Source organism: Podarcis melisellensis, assembly GCF_964234715.1.
Source record: "Podarcis melisellensis genome assembly, chromosome: 14".
NCBI classification, from domain to species: domain Eukaryota; kingdom Metazoa; phylum Chordata; class Lepidosauria; order Squamata; family Lacertidae; genus Podarcis; species Podarcis melisellensis.
The window spans coordinates 13,787,250-13,808,377 of NC_138546.1; the positions used below are offsets into that span (position 1 = coordinate 13,787,250).

A 21,128-nucleotide genomic window follows, 5' to 3' on the forward strand; every position below is an offset into this window, starting at 1 on the left:
TTTAGAGCGATCATTGTCTTACTCTGATGAGTCTCGACTGTCAAATCTTCTTCGGAGGATTACTCGGGAAGATGACAGAGACCGAAGACTGGCTACTGTAAAGCAAATGAAAGAATTCATTCAGCAACCAGAGAACAAACTGGTTAAGTATCTTCTGTTAGCAACATATTAATACTTTGTTTCTCATATGATCTCTTTTGGGGCAGGTTTCTGGGTTGTAGGGGCAAAGAATGAAGGTTTGTCAGCACTGTCACTGGTTGCAGGATAACTTTGGCTCTGAATACTCTCAACCCTGCATATAAGCTTTCCTCACTGACTATATCAGATCTGAAGGAGGGAGCCAGCTGACTGTCACCACAACTTTGATTTTTGGAGAGCAGTTAACTGGCCTTTCACCTTCCTTCCCTCCTTTGATAACTAGAACCTTCCGTGTTCATTCTTGTCCCACAGATAGGAAGGAGTAGCAGCTTGCTTGCTTGCCAGAGGGAAGAAAGAATTTCTGGCCAGGTGACTTCTTCCTGGTGTGACTGACTTTCCATGGCAGTTGGAAGGAAGGAAGTAAAGATCAGCTGTGCTGCAGATAAATGAAGGAAAGGGACTCGTCTTGAGGGTCCCTTTTCCTTGTAGTAAGAAGTTACACTGAGAATACTATACATCAGCTGGCAGGCAGTGGGAGGTGGGGGCTGTCTTTCCTTGGAATGGGGAGGGTGGAGGGGCAGAGCAGTTTTCAAATACTCCAGTTTTTTCAGTCAGCCAGTTTTTTCCAGAGGGAAATTAGTTTTCCTGTGTTCACATAGTCACTCTTTATGAATAATTAGTTCTAATCTGAGCCTCCTCAGGCTACTCTACAAATCTAATCAAATATTAGTTTAAAAGATCTCAAAATTGTTTGGCTTGAAGTTGTTGATGTATTTCAATGATGTGTTAATACTTTAGCCTGGAGGGCTGGCTTCTGCTGAAACCAAGATGCCCAAGGGTCAGAGGCAGAATGGCTATGGTGATAATCTCTTTATTCATTGCCTTATGCAAAGATGGTCTCAAGAAATAAGAAATAAAGTATATACCAGTATAAAAAGAAATTAACTTTTATTTCTTAGTTACCATGTGCAAACCTTGACAGTTAAAAACCACCCCACACATCTGGTGCAGGCAGTGCTGTATGAGCTGCTGCTTCTGATCTATTAGGTACCCCATGTGGAATGAGAATCCTCTGTGACTTGGATAGGGAGGAGAGCCTAAAAGTGGCATGGACAAGGCAAGAAAATACTGGGCATCCTTCCAGGGTAACATCTGTTTCAGAAGGGATGGGGTGGCACAATAACTTGGATTGTGGGCCATCACTTGACTGCTGTTGATTTGATTAACAAAGTTTCGTCACAATTCGTAGTATAATTGTATTTGGCAGCTATATTTACCAAAACATATTTTACCTATATACCACGAATCTTGTGGTTAATGCAGTTTGCTTCGACTATTTTCCAGTAGCTTGGTTTTATATTTCTATATCTAAAGAGGTGTTGTGCATAACTTCGGATAGACTTGCACTGAAACTTAAGAAAAATGGGACATGGTTGCATCCAGTTGCTAATATGAACAGAAGGTGTTAAAAGCAACCTATAAGTGAAACAATGACTGCTTGTGCTGCACATTTTTCCTCAAAGTCTTCATGGATATCATGAAGGATGTTTTTAGTGTGTCTAACGTATGCTTCATAGATTAAGCACTATTGTACTCTGTTTCCAGTAATGCAGTCACATCAGTGCTATGAACAACCAGGAATGATATACAGTAGCACTTTTTGGGGGGACAAAAAATAGGATGGCAAGCAGTGGTGTTTATCTTTCAAATGACAGAACAATCTGAATTTATATTGCAATAGCAATTATTTTAAAAGGTGTATATGTTGGCTATTGCAGGTGCTTGTTAAACAACTGGATAATATCTTGACTGCCATACATGATGTACTTAATGAAAGGTAAGTTGGGCTGATGCATTCCTGAAGTTAGTGTATTTGTGGCTAGCAAGCCAGGTAACACCTTCAACCTGGAAGCTGCCTAGCCCAAATGTCTCATGATTACTTTTGGAAATCAATAACTGAATGCTTAGTTTGACATCAGTGGGAGCATACCATGTTTTGAATCTGTTGCTAGGCCAAGGAAGACATCATCAATTCGTTCAGGATTGATGCAAGGTTAGCACTCCTGAAGCAATTAAGAGGAATTTATTTGGATTTGGTATTGCCCCAGTATCGAGGCAGTTGTATGGCACCTCTGATTTGCTTTGGAGATTGGCTTGAATTCTAGGAAGTGTACTTCATTGCATGTTTCCTCTACGGTCAAACCTCAGTGACTGCTTTGCAGAGTGTGCTATCCATTCTTGACCCCCAGTTATTGTGGGTTGGGTTCAGAGTGAGCTAAGAAGTGTGAGTCACAGGTATATATTTGCATATCTATTTGCTAATATGTCCAGCCAAAATGAAACAGGGACAGAGCTGAGTCTGATGGAGACCAGTGAAATCCTATGGAGCATGCAGAATTTCAGTAACTGCTGCTACTAGACATAGTAGTTCCTGGGCTGATTTAGAATGGCAACTGTGGCAAGAAATTCTGAGCTGATGAGATAGGGGAGAGACAGAAGGTAAAGGGAAGAGTCCTTCCTTCCTCCTTGTGTCTCATATTGAACCACAGAGAACCATAGAGTCCATAAAAAACAACTTTCCATGCTCATGCTCCTTATCTGATTCCCACTTGTATGTTGGTACCCCACAACCCCAGGCAATATGCTACCAATATGCTGGCAGGTATCCATGAATAAGTAGATTTGTGTGAACAGAAATACTTGGGTGTATGTGAATGTTCGCCTGTATGAATGACGTTTTGATTTCCGTGTGAGAGAGTCTTTGTGCTTGTAGATGGAGGGGAAAGCACAGGACAGAAGGGAAGAGGAGACATTTCACCCCTTTTGTAAATGCCTTCAACATACTTAATCTTCAGGTTACCACCTGTGAGTTGGGTGGAAAGAGAAGGGAAGTGGAAGGAATTGACAGCAAACCATGTGTTTCCACATTAATGGAAAGTGCTAACCAGATCATAGCCATTTATTCAAGTCTTTATTGTCATCATTTGCTAAATGTCTACTTTTCATGACTGAAAATGCTTACCACTACTTTTTCTTTTTTCATAAATGCAGTAGCAAATTGCTTCAAGAACTCAGACAGGAGGGAGCTTGCTGTCTTGGACTTCTTTGTGCTTCTCTGAGCTATGAAGCGGAGAAGATCTTTAAATGGATTTTTAGTAAATTTAGCTCATCCACTAAAGATGAAGTTAAACTTCTTTATTTGTGTGCAACTTACAAAGCACTGGAGACTGTGGGAGAGAAGAAAGCATTTTCATCTGTAATGCAAGTAAGGATAAAAGTTAAATTGGAGTATTTTGGCTTTTCAGATACTGAATCATTTTCTGAAATGAAGAAGCTGAAATTTAAGCAGGCTAGCATATTAGCACATTAAAACTTCATTTTAGATATTGGGCATAATAAACGGTTTCAGAACTTTGTGTACCTGAAATCCATAAGTGTTGAGATGTAGATTTGATGCATATTTTAATGTGCATTTTATAATGTATATTTTTAAAACTGTTGATTTTATTTTTTATATATATTTAATGTAAATTGCTTCCAGGTTTTGATGATAAAGCAGCTTATGAATCTTGTTAAATAAATAAATGTGCTGTAGTAGTCTGCTATAACGGATTGGTCTCCTAGCTCAGAATCATACCTTTTCACTGCTAGAAGCTGCCTGCCACAGAATTTTAAACCAGTTGTGGAATGCTCCAAACCTATTGAGACTACTTTCTGATATCAGAGCATCTCCTTAAAGGCGTGTGATGTCCACATTTCTGTTTAACCATGAATTAAAATTACTAGAGTTGATTAGTGTCTGGAAATGATGGTAGAAAAACTGACATGATGGGCAGGAATTATTCAGTGGTGGAGATTGAAATTTAGAATTGGGGTAAGATGAAGGGAAGGGACGCGGGTGGTGCTGTGGGTAAAACCTCAGCACCTAGGACTTGCCGATCGCATGGTCGGCGGTTCGAATCCCCGCGGCGGAGTGAGCTCCCGTTGTTCGGTCCCAGCTCCTGCCCACCTAGCAGTTCGAAAGCACCCTTAAGTGCAAGTAGATAAATAGGTACCGCTTTATAGCAGGAAGGTAAACAGCGTTTCCGTGTGCTGCTCTGGTGCCGGTTCGCCAGAGCAGCTTCGTCACGCTGGCCACGTGACCCGGAAGTGTCTGCGGACAGCGCTGGCTCCCGGCCTCTAGAGTGAGATGAGTGCACAACCCTAGAGTCTGTCAAGACTGGCCCGTACGGGCAGGGGTACTTTACCTTTACCTTTAAGATGAAGGGGCAAGTGGGTCATAGAAAATGAGTGGAAAAATCTATTAGTAGGAGCAACGCTTGGTTTTCTCTCAGTGGGCCTGAGGTTCATTAGAACCAGTATCCCTCTTGCCAGTCCATCCAGACCCCTCTCTCCACCCCTGTAAAGCATATGTCCAACATAGATTGAGAACCAAAGCAGTGCTACTCGGAAGCAGTTCTACTTCTTCATCAGCAGGCATTTCTACATGTTGTTGACAAGATAGATTATTTATTTAAATAGTAGTTATTGATACACTTCTGTAAACAGTGTGGTTGTTTTTTTAAAAAATATATAGCCTGAATAGTTTTTGTTCAATATGGGTTTTTTTGGGTGCACACTTTTTTTTTCTTAAAGCTCGTCATGACTAGCCTGCAGTCTATCCTTGAGAACGTGGATACACCAGAATTGCTGTGTAAATGTGTCAAGTGCATCCTCCTTGTGTCCCGATGTTACCCTCACATTTTCAGCACTAACTTTCGGGTGAGCACCTTTGCTTCTCTTTCTTGGTTTTAGATCGGTATTGACACATGTGCTACAGGTGGATTAATTTTTCTGTATTGCTTTCCAAGGACACTGTTGACATATTAGTTGGGTGGCATATTGATCACACTCAGAAACCTTCTCTGACACAGCAAGTGTCTGGTAAGTCTTAAAAAATAAAATTGCATGTGATGACCTTAATAGATGTTCTTGGCTTCCTTCTGGAAGGTGAAGTGTTATTACTAGTGTATACTTCACTTTGCTTATAGTGGAATGAGGAAATAGGATTCAGGGATTCAGTTAAAACATGAATCTCTGGACTTGTGGGAATTTTGAGAAAATGCTGTTGGTATCACTGTCTTTGATAGCTTCTCTCCCTGCTCTGTCAGTCTCCTTCCCTTCCTCCCCACCCCAGCAAGTGTGTGTGTTTTTATAAGAGGTATGGGTAAATATCAGAGTAGAATTAAAATGGACCCTCTTCCTTTGCGTCCCAACAAAATCACCATCAAATTAAAGCTTAACTGTGACAGACCTTACAGTAAAAATCATAAATCCGGTTCTTGCCTGCACAACAAACATAGATCTGAGGCGCAGATCCTCATGGATCTTCATGGTTTTTACTTAGGATGATAACAAAGCCACAAGGTGACCTATGATTTAATGCTGGTTTTGAAGGGATTTCTTGTATCCTCATTATTATTATTATTTTTACATGTTTTTGTTCCATGACAGTGGTGGAAAGCACCAGAACTGTGGTTTTTTATAGTTTAGTTAATGGAAGATGGAAGTGATCTATGGTGGGGAACCCGTGAAAAAATTGTGTAACTTCAAGAGAATCTGCTTTACTGGAGCCACTCCCCCCCCCCCCCAATTTTCTTTCCCATTTCCCAGATTCTTCAGTTTTTGCTCCTGCCCTCTCTTTTACTCTGCTTTCTGTACAACTGCTCAGGGCATGATCAGAGCCTTGAAAAGCTCATAAAACTGAAAGAGGAAGTAGGGGAGAATAGCACTCCTCTCTTCATTTTTAGTTGCTATTGAAGGCATCACTCCTTCAACTTCCTCCTTCAGCTCTGTATGATTTTCAAAGCAGGAAAGGTAACTCCCCACTTTTTGATGAAGGGTGCAATGAGTGTGTGGTGAGCATGGTTTTGTGTGCGCTAGGAGAGCTCCTCAGGGGCACCACATTGGCAGCCCCAGTGTTAAAAGGAATGTCTGGCTTTCCTAAAGTTGAACATTTTTATCAGAATCAACTTGTTTAAAAATAAAATAATAAAATAAAATAAATTAGTGGCATCATACCATGGGAAGATGATCTGGTTTTCCCAGAGGTCTAAAGCTGGCTTTCTATCAAAATTGTATAAACCAATTTGGTTTAATTTATACCTATGCAAGGACCAATAACTGAATTTGGGGCAAGGGCAGAGTTAATAAGGTGTTCTTTTGCACATTCCCATTTCTTGCAAAGCTTCCTGCCCTCTCTCACACCCACATTTCACACATAGGGCATATTCATGTTGCAACTATTTTGCTTTTTTGTTGTTGTTCATTTCATTGAGGATGTAGTTTTGTGGAGACCTCTCTGAAGTAGTGGCCAATCTTTTCCTATTTTTTAGTAATATACATCCCACCCCAAAAGACCATAAAGTTGCTATGTGTAAGTAACTGTGCAGCTCCCTCAGTAGACTCTTTCTTCTTTTAATGGAATGCCGGATTCTGATAAAGCCTTCCTTCATTAATCCAATAGCCCTGAATTTCTTCAGTGTTGTATGTTGTGTCCCTTATTGCAGATGCCCCATGTGTCCCGAGTATACCCAGCCCCAATGAAGACCAGTGTTTGAAAGTTTAGTTTTTTATTGGCAAAGCACTTGATTACACCAGCTTCTAAGGTGTAGGAGCTTCACCTACTTCTCTTGCTGTAAGCCTATTCTTGTCCATGGAGAGAGTGGCGGAGGGGACAGAGGAGATACTCACAGCCCAGCTCTCTCTGGGACTGTCACTTCCACCTATGCACCTTCCTGCAACTCTTTCCTCTCCTCTTGTCTCTGACTGCCCGTACTTTCTCTCTTCTTCCTTCCCCTGGCTCTCCCCCCCCCCCCAAAATTGCAGGCTCCCTTCCCCTGGATCATCTTCCTGCCTACACCCGCCTCCTCTGCCCACCCCTCAGACTCCTGCCTGTCCCTGACAACCTTCTACAAAATGTCCTTTCTTTCAGAATATAGTTACCTGGCAACCTCATTCAATTCTGTAAAGTTGTTTTTAACTAATTATGAAATGAAAGATACTTTATTTAATTTCCCAATATTGAGTCACATCCACACCATGGCTTTAAAGCATGTGGCTTTGCCCAAGGAATCCCGGGAACCTTAGGTTTATCCATCAAAGAGCTACAATTACTAGCATGTTCAACAAACTATAGTTCACAGGACTCTTTCGGGGAAAGCAATATGCTTTATAAGTTTATGGTGTGGGTGTGGCTTTCATTAGGTAGAATTTGGCCACAAATGTTCTCTGTTGACTATGCCTGGCTTATGCATTCTTCTAAATGAGTCATCTTGCTCTGTTTTGATTTTCTTGATAAATGTAACTGATGTTATAAAATTACCACTGTGTAGGATTTATTAGAGCTGGTTGTTTGTTGTGTGTACACTTCACTTTTAGGTGACTTTGTTTCTGAGTAAATCAAGCGTACTTTTGATCATAACTTTGTTTTTATTGGTTTGGCATTTTGTACAGGGTGGTTACAGAGCCTCGAACCATTTTGGGTAGCTGACCTTGCATTTTCTACCACACTTCTTGGTCAGTTTCTAGAGGATATGGAAGCGTATGCTGAGGTAATAAAATGCTGGTCTTGATAAGTGTTTAAAAAGGAGCAGGATATTGGGTATTGTTGGATATTGTGTCTTCCCTTGCATATAAACAATAGGCAGAATAGATCAGCACACTTTAAAAGCATTGTAAGGGTCGGGGAAAACCCTTTTGAACATAGGAATCTTCAGTTTTCACTCAAAGCTCATTTTCAGTGTCTCCTATACTGCAAGAGATGGTGTTCTAGAGGGTTGGTGCTACCATAGTGAAGGCCTACTTCCAAAAAATCATCAGACAGCCGACCAAAGATAGTAGAAGCAAGGCCATTTTTGAAGGTCTTAAGATTTAACAGCTAGGCATCATAGCTGCCAAATTCTGCTCTAACTCTGCCTTCTGGAACATGCCTATGTTATCATAGAGATACAGTATCTTGCACTGGGGGTTAGAATACACGAAGCTTGCAGTTGTGAATTTGCACTGGGTATATGCTAACTACATTTCTTCATGTAGGACCTTGGCCACGTGGCTTCTGGAGAATCGGTAGATGAAGATATTCCTCCTCCTAGTGTTTCACTGCCCAAACTGGCAGCACTACTTCGAGTTTTCAGTACCGTGGTGAGGAGTATTGGAGAACGATTCAGTCCCATTAGAGGGCCACCAATTACTGAAGCATACGTAACTGATGTAAGGCTTCCTGTCTTTCATGTTGCATACCTAAAAACCCTTTGTGGCAGTGAGCCCCACATTGAACAGGAATCTGATAAGCTTGTGGCCTCTTCTCCTTAGTTGTTGTCACCCATCAGTTGACATACTGGGTGCTCCCTCTCCAACCTTTCTGTTGGGAACATGCCTGCACCACCGATGTGTACTTCCAGAGCATCAGATGTCACTGGATTAAAGCTCACTGTTCCATACTTAGTTTCAATCAGCAGAAAAGGACCTACGCAGAATACCTCTTTGGGACATATTCCAGCCAAAATTAACCATCTTCAACCCCTGTTTATTTCAGTGGGATGAGGATGTGCTTAGATCTTTTCTGTTTAAGCCTCCGGAAGGTGCAGTTGTGCTTAACTTTTGCATTGTGCCCCCTGTGTGCTGTCTGTACTTATGCCACCAGACTTTAAAATCATTTTCCCTTTTGATGTGCAGTAGCAGTTATTAGTATTTTCTAGTGAAAGCGTGTGGCTGGAATGACTCCAGATGGTTGTGCAGTTTTAGCCTCAGAGGAACATGACAGCACTCATCTTTCAGTTAATTGTATCTCTTTTCCCTTTGTTTTCAGGTTTTGTACAGAGTAATGAGGTGTGTGACAGCAGCAAATCAAGTCTTCTTTTCTGAGGCTGTATTGACAGCTGCCAATGAGTGTGTCGGTGTCCTGCTTGGTAGTCTGGATCCCAGTATGACTATACACTGTGACATGGTCATCACATATGGATTGGATCAGCTGGAAAATTGTCAGACTTGTGGTACTGATTATATCATCTCGGTGTTGAACTTACTGATGCTGGTACATACAGTTCTCATAATATCTCACTTTAATCATAGGTTTTTGTTTGTTCATTTGACAATTTAAGATCATGAGTGATTGGACAGAGTGGACAGGGAGATCATTCTCTAGCTTGATCTTGGTTTCTATAAATAATTTTATGGCCTTGAGCAAATCACTGCTTTTCCAGTCCCACCTCTCCATCTTTAAATGAGGAGAAAGGTGATTTACCTGATAGAGTTGTTTGGAGGGATAGGAAGGGTTTAATAGCATTTTAAGGATTTAAGTACTTTGTATTTTATGGGATCACTTCTTACGTTTGTATATTTAAAAGCTTACAATTTCCACCTGCCAAAATGTTGATGCTTGTTCTAAATATTGGCTCTGGTGCTAGCAGCCATTGTGAGATTATATCATTCCGTTTCCTTTACCTACCCAGGCGGCATTCATTAACAAATGGCTTAAGTCCTCCCAATAGGCAAGGAATCATGTATGGTTCCTTGCTTCTCCTTGGTGGAGGGAGGATTTAAGCCATTTGCTTTTGGATGCCTTGTTCACCGCGAGAGAGAAACCACCTTCACAATAAACACCCTGTGTACCTTTCTAAGTTGTCAGTGGAAAGAAGAAATCTAAAATTACCATTGGCTAAATATCTCAGCAAGCTATAAATGTTTTTCAAAATATGTATTTGACTTAAAGTGAAGATTTGACAAGTAAAAGTATAACGAAAAGTCTTCTTCTCTGTCTAGATTGTTGAACAAATAAATACAAAGCTTCCATCATCATTTATAGAGAAATTGTTTATACCGGAATCAAAATTGCTTGTACTCCGCTACCATAAGGAAAAAGAGGTAAGCAATAAATGGTTACCTTCATGCCACAATTGTTTAGATGCACTTTTAGATTTTGCATTTTGATGTTAATTTCTAAATTAAAAGAAAGTACATATGTACACGCCCTTTAATTTTACAGCTGACTCAGTGTGAGTAAGCTGTTCTGCATGGTTAGTAGCTCAATTCATGCATCATGTCCAATTGGTTTGCAGTGCTGCTTGAATTGACAAGCGTAAATGTGGCCGTTGCTCCATCTCTGATGGCTGTTGTGCCTAGAAACAGGAGTGGACTTAAGAAACCAAGTGCTAAGAGAATGAGAAACGAAGGCAGACAAGCAACTCTGGAGCATGCTTGGCATATTGAGATGTTGTACTTGACAAGGCTCTTACAGGAGTTTTGTACAAAGGCCACAATATGCTTGGAGCACGCTTTGGGTGAAACAACTTTTTATTTTTAGGAGGATGGAAAACATTTTTGTTTGGTCTTGATTTTATTTGATTGTTTCTGTGCTAGATATGAACGACACTGCTCGTCCCCTCCCTCTGCATCTTTATAACACACAGCTTGCATCATTTGATAGATCTCCCCTGACTCTCTGGAGAGGCTTTTGGGGGTGAGGGTGGTGACGGGTTGCAGCATGGAAGAGGTTATCAAAAAGACTGGCTGACTTTTTGCGTAAAATTGGATACAACCCATAACTGACACTCTTGTCGTGGTCCACAGGCAGTTGGTGAGCCTTCTCATTAATGAGGCTATGAATCAGTCCCGTATAAACCATGAACAAATTTTATGAAATAAATAAATAATGTTTTAGTGCTTTAACTTCTGTATGTTTTAAAGTATAGTTGTGGGGTTTTTTTCTTGATTTCACTTTTATTTTTTTGTAAACCACTTTGAGGATTTATTTTTTACAATCAAGCTGTGTATAAATTTTATGAGTTGAATAAATAAATATTTCCATTCATGATCGCTTATCAAGGGTTTTACGTAAGGGTGATATGCAACTTTAGCCATACACAGAGTAGACACACCGAAATCGATGAACTTAAGTCCACTTGCTTCAGGGGGCCTGCTCTGAGTTAATTGGGTGTTGTTGTAAATCCTTATGCCAGTGTGGGCATTCACTTCCAATAACAAAGACTCTTTCAGCTGTGATTATAGTAATTGTGGTTGTTCTAAGGAAACATATTTTGTCTATTACTATTTTTATTTTTTTAAAAACGCTGCTAAACCACTCTTCATCCATGCTGATGCCAAGAGCAGCATACAGTGGGCATGGATGAAAATTAAAACATGCCACAAAGAACAGTACAGTAAAAACAATCAACTATCATAAAATTAAAGGCAAGTAAAATAAAGTTTAAGAACAGACTAAAATGCCAGATTTATTTTATACCTGTACCATATACTTACCTTCAACTGTGTTAAGGATTGTGAAGAGTGGACAAACTATAGAAAATGTGTGATATGCAGCTCCAAACCTTCGTGACATGCTGAATTTCTCTTGTTTCTCAAGGTGGTTGCAGCAGCACATGCAGTGTATCAAGCAGTACTAAGCTTAAAGAACATTCCGGTTTTGGAAACAGCCTACAGGTTGATTCTTGGGGAAATGGCATGTGCCTTGAACAGCCTTCTTTGCAGTCTGCAGCTTCCAGAGGCTTGTTCTGAAATCCAACATGATGCTTTCAAGAACCATGTTTTCGATGTAGCGAATGCAAAATTTGTTGTTATATTTGACCTTAGTGCTCTGACTACAATAGGAAATGCAAAAAACTCATTGATTGGAGTGAGTATGTTCTACAGTGCAAATATGAATGGCAATTATATTTCTAAGGGCTTACATCTTGGTGGCTGTTTTAAATTTAAAATCTGGTATAGCATCATATATATTGTTGTGTCATTCACTGTGCTTCATTGAAGGACAACCACACATTTTTATTTGGCTGGGGAAGTCCTTCCTGGGTTAGAAGGACTTAACTCTTCTGTAGGAAACCTTAGCCCTTCCAGATGCTGCTGAACTACAACTTCCATCAGCCCCAGCAATCATGGCCAGTGGTCAGGAATTATGCGAGTTTTATTTCAGCATCATCAGGAGGGCCAGAGGTTCCCCGTAGTCACTGTAATTAATTAAAATAGACATTATCTTTGCTTTATTAGCTGCAACACAGGGTCGTATGTAAGTACACAGTTGGGAGGAACACACAATTGTCTGTTTTTCCTCTCAATGCTGCCACATATGAAGAGAGAGTTCAAACACTAGCTGAAGTCACTTTGCTCTTTTCTGAATGAAACCATTCAAGATCACTTTATGGTGATTTCAGTTGTGGGAAATGTCTACTATCTCCTGTCCCATCCCCTTTTGTCCTTGCATCACACTTTACAAGAAAACCTCTTGTTATTGCTCAAATGTTAGTTTACTTCTAGTTTTGTGATTAGGTAGCAGTTGTGAGAAGACATAATCATGCTTTTTAAAAAACAAAACAAAAACAAAACCTAAATGAATATAGGACTGTCAGCAATGTAATTTTCACAAATACTTTGTTCTTTGCTATTGCTTGCTTTGGCAGATGTGGGCTCTATCTCCAACGGTGTTTGCATTGCTGAGCAAGAATTTGATGGTTGCGCATGGTGACATAGCAGTTCACTTTCCTGCAGTCCAGTATGCAGTGCTCTACACCCTCTATTCACATTGTACCAGGTGTGAAGGCATTCATTCCATAATGTAAATGATAAAATAGCAAAACAAAAAGAATTCACCCCTTGCTTTTTCCTGTAAGACCTATTGCAGTCGTTAAGAGTCGTCAACAGGCTCATCATAGCTATCTGCCAATCACCCATTCCCACCACCCTTCTGAGTAATACCCCTCCCCCCTTCTCGCTATATAGAAGGGTCTGGAAACTTCTGTTTCAGTGTATCTGAAGAAGTGTGCATGCACACGAAAGCTCATACTAAGAACTGACTTAGTTGGTCTTTAAGGTGCTACTGGAAGGAATTCTTTTTGTTTTGACTATGGCAGACCAACACGGCTACCTATCTGTAATTGGTTGTTTTAGTTTAACAATGGAAGGTATTGTTAATACTTTATCAGTGTACTGTGTGCAACACAGTAGGTGCTATTGTACAATCTCCATTCTTTTTAATGGACGTCCCCTCACAAACCACAGTCAGATAATAGTGGCTGTGTTAGAAGGTATCTGTTCTATTGTACTTTTTTTTCATGAGTGATAGTGAAACCTCTGCTCTTGGCTGAGGTAATTTCTTAAAATGCTAAAAAAAAAAATCAGAAAGCTACAGAGTAAAATGGGCAGTATGGAGTGTTCCTAGTGAGTCTCTTTAATAGAGAAAGAGAAGTGAGAGGATTGGGTTACTGGGACTAAAAACTTTTTCTAGTTGCAAGAGAACCCTAGATTGGCAAGCCTGAATGAAAAGCGATTCCAAGAGGCAATGAAGCAGGGTGGGTTGGTTTTTTTTTTTTAACATTATGAAGCTGCAGCAACATGTGATGTTAACCCTGTGTGTTGTCACCAGTTAGTAAACATTGAACTTTGTATTGATCTCCAGGCATGACCATTTCATATCTAGCAGCCTCAGCTCTTCCTCTCCTTCCTTGTTTGATGGGGCTGTTATTAGCACTGTAACTACAGCTACGAAGAAACATTTCTCCATAATACTAAATCTCCTGGGACTTTTACTTAAGAAGGATAACCTTACGCATGATACCAGGTAACTAGTGCTGTCTCCCTGTCCAAAGAAGATGCTTCTCTGACAGAATGATTGGTACTTATTAAACATCAGCAGTATATTTATACATAAAAATGAGGGAACGTGATGCATTTATGTTTCTCATAACAGTTTGTGGAATTAGTTATGCCTTGCCAGAAAGCAGTTTCTTTAAAAAAAAAAAGTTATACAGTATGCCTAACTACTCCAAAGCAACTCTAAAACAGCCAGTTTTGTCTAGTACATTCCACATGGGCAGTTTTACTATATGCCTGTTTACTCAGAAGCAAGTCCAGATGTTTTCAGTGGAGCTTATTCCCTAGTATGTGTTCATATTCTATGTAAACCGCTTTTAGAGGTTTATATGATTCAGCAGTATACAAATGTGTTAAAAACTGCAGCCTTACTTTTTAAGTAACATGCATTCTACTCAGTTCTCCAGTGATAAAATTAGATAAAAGTTTCTTGCATTACTAGTGAAGTGGATATGTCTGATATTTATGTACCAGGTCACTCAAACCTTGTGTTCTATGTGTCATCTTAGAGTTGGATCCAGACTTGTCCTTCCATAAACATACAGACCCCTTCAATTTATGGAATGGACTGAGATCCAGCGGAAGTGGGTAGGGAGAGGTTCCTCTTTCCCTTTGTAGCTCTGCCACCTCACATGCTGCTAGGGGGAGGGTATTGCAATTGAACATAGGGGGGTACCGGGGTGGGGAGGGGGAGGAGGGAAGAAAATGTTAAAATCTCCTCCCCCTCCAGTGGGAGCAGAACTCCTTTCATGACAAGCCTAGATCAAGCCCAATAGGATTAGAAATGTTAATTTGTAATTATCTAGAGTAACTGTTGTGTAATGTATCTCTAGGAAACTACTAATGACATGGGCTTTGGAAGTGGCTGTCCTAATGAAAAAATCAGAGACATATGCACCACTGTTCTCTCTCCCATCTTTTCATAAATTCTGCAAGGGACTCCTGGCAAACAGTAAGTGGTTTATTATTCAGCTTAGCATAAGAAATGAGTAAAGTCAAGTCCTTCCAACTCTGTTGTTCATGCTTTGGCTAAACCCATAGTCAACCATTTTTCCACTCCAGCCTAAAATTCATTTGCTAACTGGCAAATTCCGGAGGTGTAGCCGTCTTAGTCTGTTTCGGTAAAACCAGTAAAGACATCTGTGTGCCACCTTAAAGACTAATACATTTTATTATGCTTCGGTGCTTTTGTTAAGTTTTTAGGGTACCACGCAGGAGTCTTGGTTAGTTAAATGCCCTTGCATGAAGTGACCCAAGTTGTAGAACTGACTGTGCATGGTAGTGAGAACCTGATGCTTCACATGGCTCTAAAAGGATAAGTAATCCTACAGTGCGTTGGATTATTGTGCTGTACGTAGAGCAATTAAATTTCTACATGAAGAAAAGGGGAACAAAAAATCCAGTGAACTATGGAACTCATGTCATGAGCCTAAGGGGTCATGATGCCTTTTTTTTTTTTACTGTACACTCTCCTCCGAACTGCACAACAAACCTCACTTTGTTGCAGAAGCTGTTTGTGACATGGCATGGACACAAATTCAAAGAAGAAAATGTCAGCATGGGAAAATGTCAGCATGGGTGACACTACATGACTCACACTCTGGAACAAAATTATGTTAACGATGCACATCATTACTTTTATTTTCAATAGCTTTTATAGCTCCTGGTAATGGGCCTATACTGGAAATTCTATTAGCATTGGTGTGTGAAATTAAGGACAGAGAGTGACGTATAATATTTGATCTTGATTTTTTTAAAAAACAAACAGAATTGATGTGAATTAAATATAGTGATAGCCTAAGTTAAATGATTAAAAAAATTAATACTGTCTCCTTTTTACCCAATACATAGCTCTTCTGGAAGATGTAAATATTTGTCTTCAGGCATGCAGCAGCCTCCATGCTTTGTCACCTTCTCTACCAGATGATCTGTTGCAGAGGTATGTTTTTAATATTGTTTCCAGGACAAACAATAATGTTCAAATTTGTATGCAGTCCTTATTGTGTTTATTTATCTGATGCAGATGTGTGGATGTATGCCGTGTTCAGCTAGTCCACAGTGGGGCTCGTATAAGGCAAGCTTTTGGAAAACTGTTGAAGTCTATTCCTTTAGATGTAGTACTAAGGTAAGTGTATATGCATTGAATTTTTGGAATGAGGGTGCTGGGTGTGTTAATCTAGTTTTAGTTAGATCTATATTGTAGTCTTTACTTGTAGGCACTTGTGAATGGAGAAAGTAGGTACAAATGCACCAAGGGTGAAAGCGTCACAAAAAGTAAAGAGTTTTTGTACGTCAATAGCAACTACACACACGCTAACAACTTCACACGCACTTTTGACTTCTGATTCACCTTATTGTGCTTTCTACATATTATTTGCCTAAACACACTTCCTGTTATATCAATTGCATATATATTGCATACTGTTCTCTTTTTTTTGTCTGTGCTGTTTTATGTAAACTGTTTTGCAGTTAACAAAAACAAAAAAAAGTAATGAGTTTCTATCTTTGCAGTAACAACCAACACACAGAAATACAAGAAATCTCTTTGGCTATAAGAAGTCATATGAGCAAAGCTCCAAGCAATACATTTCACCCACAAGACTTTTCTGATATCATTAGTTTCATCTTGTATGGGAGTTCTCACAGAACAGGGTAAGTCTGTATTTTAAAGGATTAGTAATTTTAAAGATATTTGTATTTTTTTCTGTTGAAAAAAAAAAGAAAGATCTGTGTTTTGCTTCCAGCAACCCAACTGCCAAGAGATTTGTAAATTTGTCTCTACGTTAAGTAATTCACCAACCAGTTTATTGCTTCAATAGATTTGCATTCACAATTCGTTTGCTTAGCTGCTTTTAATTTTCTTTAGAACTAAATCCATGTTGAAGACACCTAAATGTCCTTTGGTATGGTACAGAAGACAGCTTTTAATGTTGGATGTATGCATTCACTTTTTAAGCAAAATCTTGATAGCAGGAGACATCTAACAGTGTCTGTCTGCTCATGCAATGGGGCTTCCCCTTGTGCAGCTTCCCTCTCCACCCCAGCACTTCTCCCCAAAGCAGTTGGAGCCCCCCCCCCCGATAGCAGATTTGGAGGAGGAGGAGGAGGAGGAAGAGAGGGGGGGAGTCCAATTGCATGAGTAGGCATTTGCTCCTTGGATGTCACCCATTTATTTTTTCATATGACAATAATCATTCAGGAAAAGCAGCTTCATCATGGAAACAATAGATTAATGTTTGCATGACTATCACTGCTCTACCATGTGTTTTGCATACTCCTCCTCCCCTGGGTCCAAGAGGATATACATAAATGCAAATATTAAGAGCTACACATTTGTCTTAATACCTGATTTTATTTCAGGAAAGAAAGCTGGCTTGAAAGGTTATTTTACAGTTGCCAGAGACTGGATAAACGTGATCAATCAAATATTCCCCGCAATTTATTGAAAACTGAAGCTGTTCTTTGGCAGTGGGCTATCTGGGAAGCAGCACAATTTACTGTCCTTTCAAAGTTAAGGACACCACTAGGCAGAGCTCAAGATACATTCCAGACAATTGAAGGTAATCTTAAAGAGCTTGTATATTTTTGGAAGATTTTTTTTAAGTTTTAAAATCATGATAGAACATTTTTTTCCATTAAAAAGTTAAAATGTATTTGGAGAAAAAGTGTTGATTTGTGTTTAGCTGCATATTGTCGTTTTGGTTCTGTAGGTGACTTTCATTAATTTGAATGTTCATTGAATTGAGATTGAATGTCACAACATATTTGCATCTATTATGGTGTTAATTAAAATGTTTGATGTAGGTTATTTGTGATGCTTTCTTGAAGAGTTATTCTCAGGTTGGCATGGGATGAGTTGTGTCCTGTGATTCTCCCAAGTGTTCTCTGGAAATGGCTTAGAGGCTTTCAGTAAGCAGTACAGTTCATAAATATTGTTGAATGGAAAAAAGCAATAACATGTGATTGAGCTGTTGGGAGGACACCCTCTCCCTCTGGTTCTGCTTTTGTCTAAAGCAGACCTTCCTCAACTTTCTCTGTTCCTTTCTTTTCCTTTTTATATTTTTTCAAACCTCTTTGTTCCATTGAGAGCCTGTTTATCTAAGTTGTGCCTCCCGTTTTCTTAGAAAAAGAATATATATTTTCCCTAATCCTTACCTGTTTCTTATTCCTTCACTGCTGGGCCATACTTCAACGGAAAATAAGTCTTCCAAACCTAAAAAAACTCAGAAGGCCACCAGTGCCTGGTGATCCTCACTGATTCTTCTGAAACATCTCCTAGTCTTGACAGACAATGCCACGATGAAAGTCCATTGGAATGGACAGAACCAGGTCCTTCTAATAGAGAACCTGAGCACTCCTTTTCTGAGCTGAGAAGTATTTTCTCTTGCTGACATTCCAGCAAATTAAGGATGGGCTCAACTGCACAGCAGGCTTCCAGAGCAGAGCTTGGTTCCAGCTGTGAAAATGGGTCCTCAGCAGCTCCACCTTTAAGCTACTTCAGTCGACCATGGACTCACCCTCCTAGACCTCTTCACCAAGCTGGTCAATGTGGGGCTTCTGTCTCCTCCTGCCCCCAGTTTCAGATTTGCAGAGCAGAGGCTATAGATTCCCTTACAGCTCCTTAGCATCAGGGTGCTCTGTTCAATTTTATTTCAATCCCTCTCCTGTCTAGAGTTCCTGAGTGGCCCAAGTCCTCCTTATTGCACTTCCCCAGTCCTATCACTTTGGTTTCTGGACCTCCTCCACCTAGACTTGTGGTTCCTGCTGCTCAGACTGAATCTCCTGGGGACCAATACTGCCTGGGTCGACCTAGCCATGTGGACATTGAGTAGAGCCACTTCATCAGCTGTAGGCATAATTGACACCATCCTTGCATTTCTTAGGCTATCAGTCCTCTGAATCTGTGAGGCTGCTTGAAGAGCCTTTTATAGATGAGCAAGGAGGAAAAAAGCATTGTTGCCCTGTGGCCTGGTGTTAAAGAACTTGTATTCTTCCTTTAAGTTGGTCTCGACCAAGGCCTCTTACCAGATGTCCTTATATACTAGTACCCTCTCCTATGTCTTAACAATGATCTAATGGCAAACCCCCATGTTTGCATCCACATGTGCAATTCTAGGGTAGAGGGGGTCACTAATGAGACCTCTGAGTGGTGCATCACTTTCTAGCATGGCATCCCCACACTGTTCTGCAGGCCGTGCCCTATTCACCCTATCTCAGTGCATTATTGTCTTCAAATACACATTTTCCAGGAGGACCTAAAGTGAACAATGCATAGTGTTGGTGCTGACCTTTAAAGCCCTAAACGGCCTTGGCCCAGTATACCTGAAGGAGCGTCTCCACCTCCATCGTTCTGCCCGGACACTCAAGTCCTCCTCAGAAGGTCTTCTGGTGGTTCCCTCACTGCGAGAAGTGAAGTTACAGGGAACCAGGCAGAGGGCCTTCTCAGTAGTGGCACCCTCCTCTTCAGATGTCAAGGAGACAAAGAATTACACAACTTTTAGAAGACATCTGGAGGCAGCCCTGTATTGAGAGATTTTTAACTTGATGTTTTGAGTAAGTTTTTAGATATACTGTAAGCCGCCTAGAGTGGCTGGGAAAACCCAGCCAGATGGGTGGGGTATAAATAATAAAATTATTATTATATTATTATTAGGGCTCAAGATTTAGTCTTGCCCTCATTTTGTCCAGATGTGTCCTATGGAACATCCTGCCTAGCTGGAATGACCACCTTTTATAAAAATCTGTTCCCCACTCTTGGTTATGATCTTTTTGGTAGATTGTCCCATTGTGTAAATGTATCTCATGCCAACCTGAGAAAGGAACATTGCTTGTTTACTGTGAATGGGTCTTCTAGGTTGGCATAGTGATACATCCACAGCTGCACTTTGGAAGGTTGGGGATGTTTCCAGTGGCTGTTTCGTATTGACTGATTTCCCCCTCTTCACTCTCGTCTATTTCATCTTCCTCACTCAGATACATGCCCTTCTGGGTCCCCAACCTGATTTCCATCCCGCTGTAGGGAGAGGGATTGTGGGGATTATGTTTTCTTGTTCTCTGTAGTCTGAACTTTCTCCCTTTAGCTTGGCCACAGACGGAACTGGAGGAGGACCCAGAGGGAGACCTCCGACAGTTCAATCAATCACATGTCCTTGCCTTAAGTGAATTATAGGGCACAACCCATCTCATGAATGTATCCATATGCCAACCTAGAAGGTCCATTCATGGTAAGTGATCAGAGTTCCTTTTTGGAAATCATAGTTTTGGTTTGAAGGCATCATTCTCATATCCTGTACCTTGAAATGTTCTGAATGGATGTTTCCAGGCATCATTAGAAGTCTTGCAGCCCACACCTTAAACCCTGAACAAGATGTCAGCCAGTGGACTACAGCAGACAATGATGAAGGTCATAGTAGTAACCAGCTGAGACTGGTTCTGCTTCTGCAGTACTTGGAGAACTTGGAGAAACTGATGTACAATGCCTATGAAGGATGTGCTAATGCCCTCACATCTCCACCCAAGGTTTGTGTTCAGTAACATAATTGCAGTACCTTGCATTGGGTCTTCAGATTGTTGTGGAACATATCCATAGACCTTGTTTGGATGTAACAGTAAACTGTGGTTTAGCACTATGTGAATGAGCCAGCCTTCTTTGGAGCTTACGTGTTCTCTCTGGGTTCCTGTTTGAATTGTAACCTGCAATGCACAAGTACTGTGTTCTGAACCACAGGCCCCAAAGAACGCTCATGGGAGTGGTTGGGTGCAGGGATACCAGAGAAGGATGTCAAAACCAGAGTGATCAGTTCTAATGCTTTATTAAGCAAGATGTAGACTTTACAGCAAAGCAGCCTACAAGGTCTCCTAGCCTTTACAAGATGCGTAACGGATGCTGCAACAAGGAGATGACCTGTATGCACCCATGCAAATGTACATACATTCTTTATATACAAAGTAGCATATGTCACTTTGACCAGAACTGCTCATCGCTTCACCTGAGCAGATGAAGGCACAGGTGGCAGGTACCTGTATTACAGATAGTTCCCCTTTCTGTGCTCAGAGCCGAGCATCCCAAGCCCCCAGGTGTAGCTTTCCCAAACATTTCTCATTAAAGAACATCCTATGTAGCAGCAGTGCTTCATAGCAGCTGTACAGTTCTTAAACAAATTGGAGTTGATATGTTTACTTGAAACTGTACTTTGGTGGGAAGGAGGCATCCAGGCTTGGTTATCTTCTAGTACTGTCTAGTGTACAGACAAGGATTCTGTGAGTTGATCTTTGTATGCTAGGTGAGCCTTTCACCGGTTCTTCCCCAGTTTCTTCCCTCCTTTTCCCAGGAACAAAACACATCCTCT

At 40.6% G+C, this 21,128-nt stretch overlaps 1 protein-coding gene across 1 annotated transcript in view; it reads left to right on the forward strand.

Moving 5' to 3' along the window:
- SMG1 (SMG1 nonsense mediated mRNA decay associated PI3K related kinase) overlaps positions 1-21,128 on the forward strand; it is a 71,143-nt gene that overhangs the window by 12,391 nt on the left and 37,624 nt on the right. The window contains exons 4-21 of the mRNA XM_081887899.1: positions 6-142; positions 1,917-1,975; positions 3,190-3,403; positions 4,774-4,899; positions 4,989-5,061; positions 7,633-7,730; positions 8,215-8,388; positions 8,987-9,211; positions 9,940-10,041; positions 11,540-11,809; positions 12,591-12,721; positions 13,586-13,747; positions 14,613-14,731; positions 15,631-15,718; positions 15,803-15,904; positions 16,291-16,431; positions 17,140-17,339; positions 20,102-20,298. Of these exons, the coding sequence (XP_081744025.1) occupies positions 6-142; positions 1,917-1,975; positions 3,190-3,403; positions 4,774-4,899; positions 4,989-5,061; positions 7,633-7,730; positions 8,215-8,388; positions 8,987-9,211; positions 9,940-10,041; positions 11,540-11,809; positions 12,591-12,721; positions 13,586-13,747; positions 14,613-14,731; positions 15,631-15,718; positions 15,803-15,904; positions 16,291-16,431; positions 17,140-17,339; positions 20,102-20,298 (2,618 nt within the window). The remainder of the gene's footprint in view (positions 1-5; positions 143-1,916; positions 1,976-3,189; positions 3,404-4,773; positions 4,900-4,988; positions 5,062-7,632; positions 7,731-8,214; positions 8,389-8,986; positions 9,212-9,939; positions 10,042-11,539; positions 11,810-12,590; positions 12,722-13,585; positions 13,748-14,612; positions 14,732-15,630; positions 15,719-15,802; positions 15,905-16,290; positions 16,432-17,139; positions 17,340-20,101; positions 20,299-21,128) is intronic.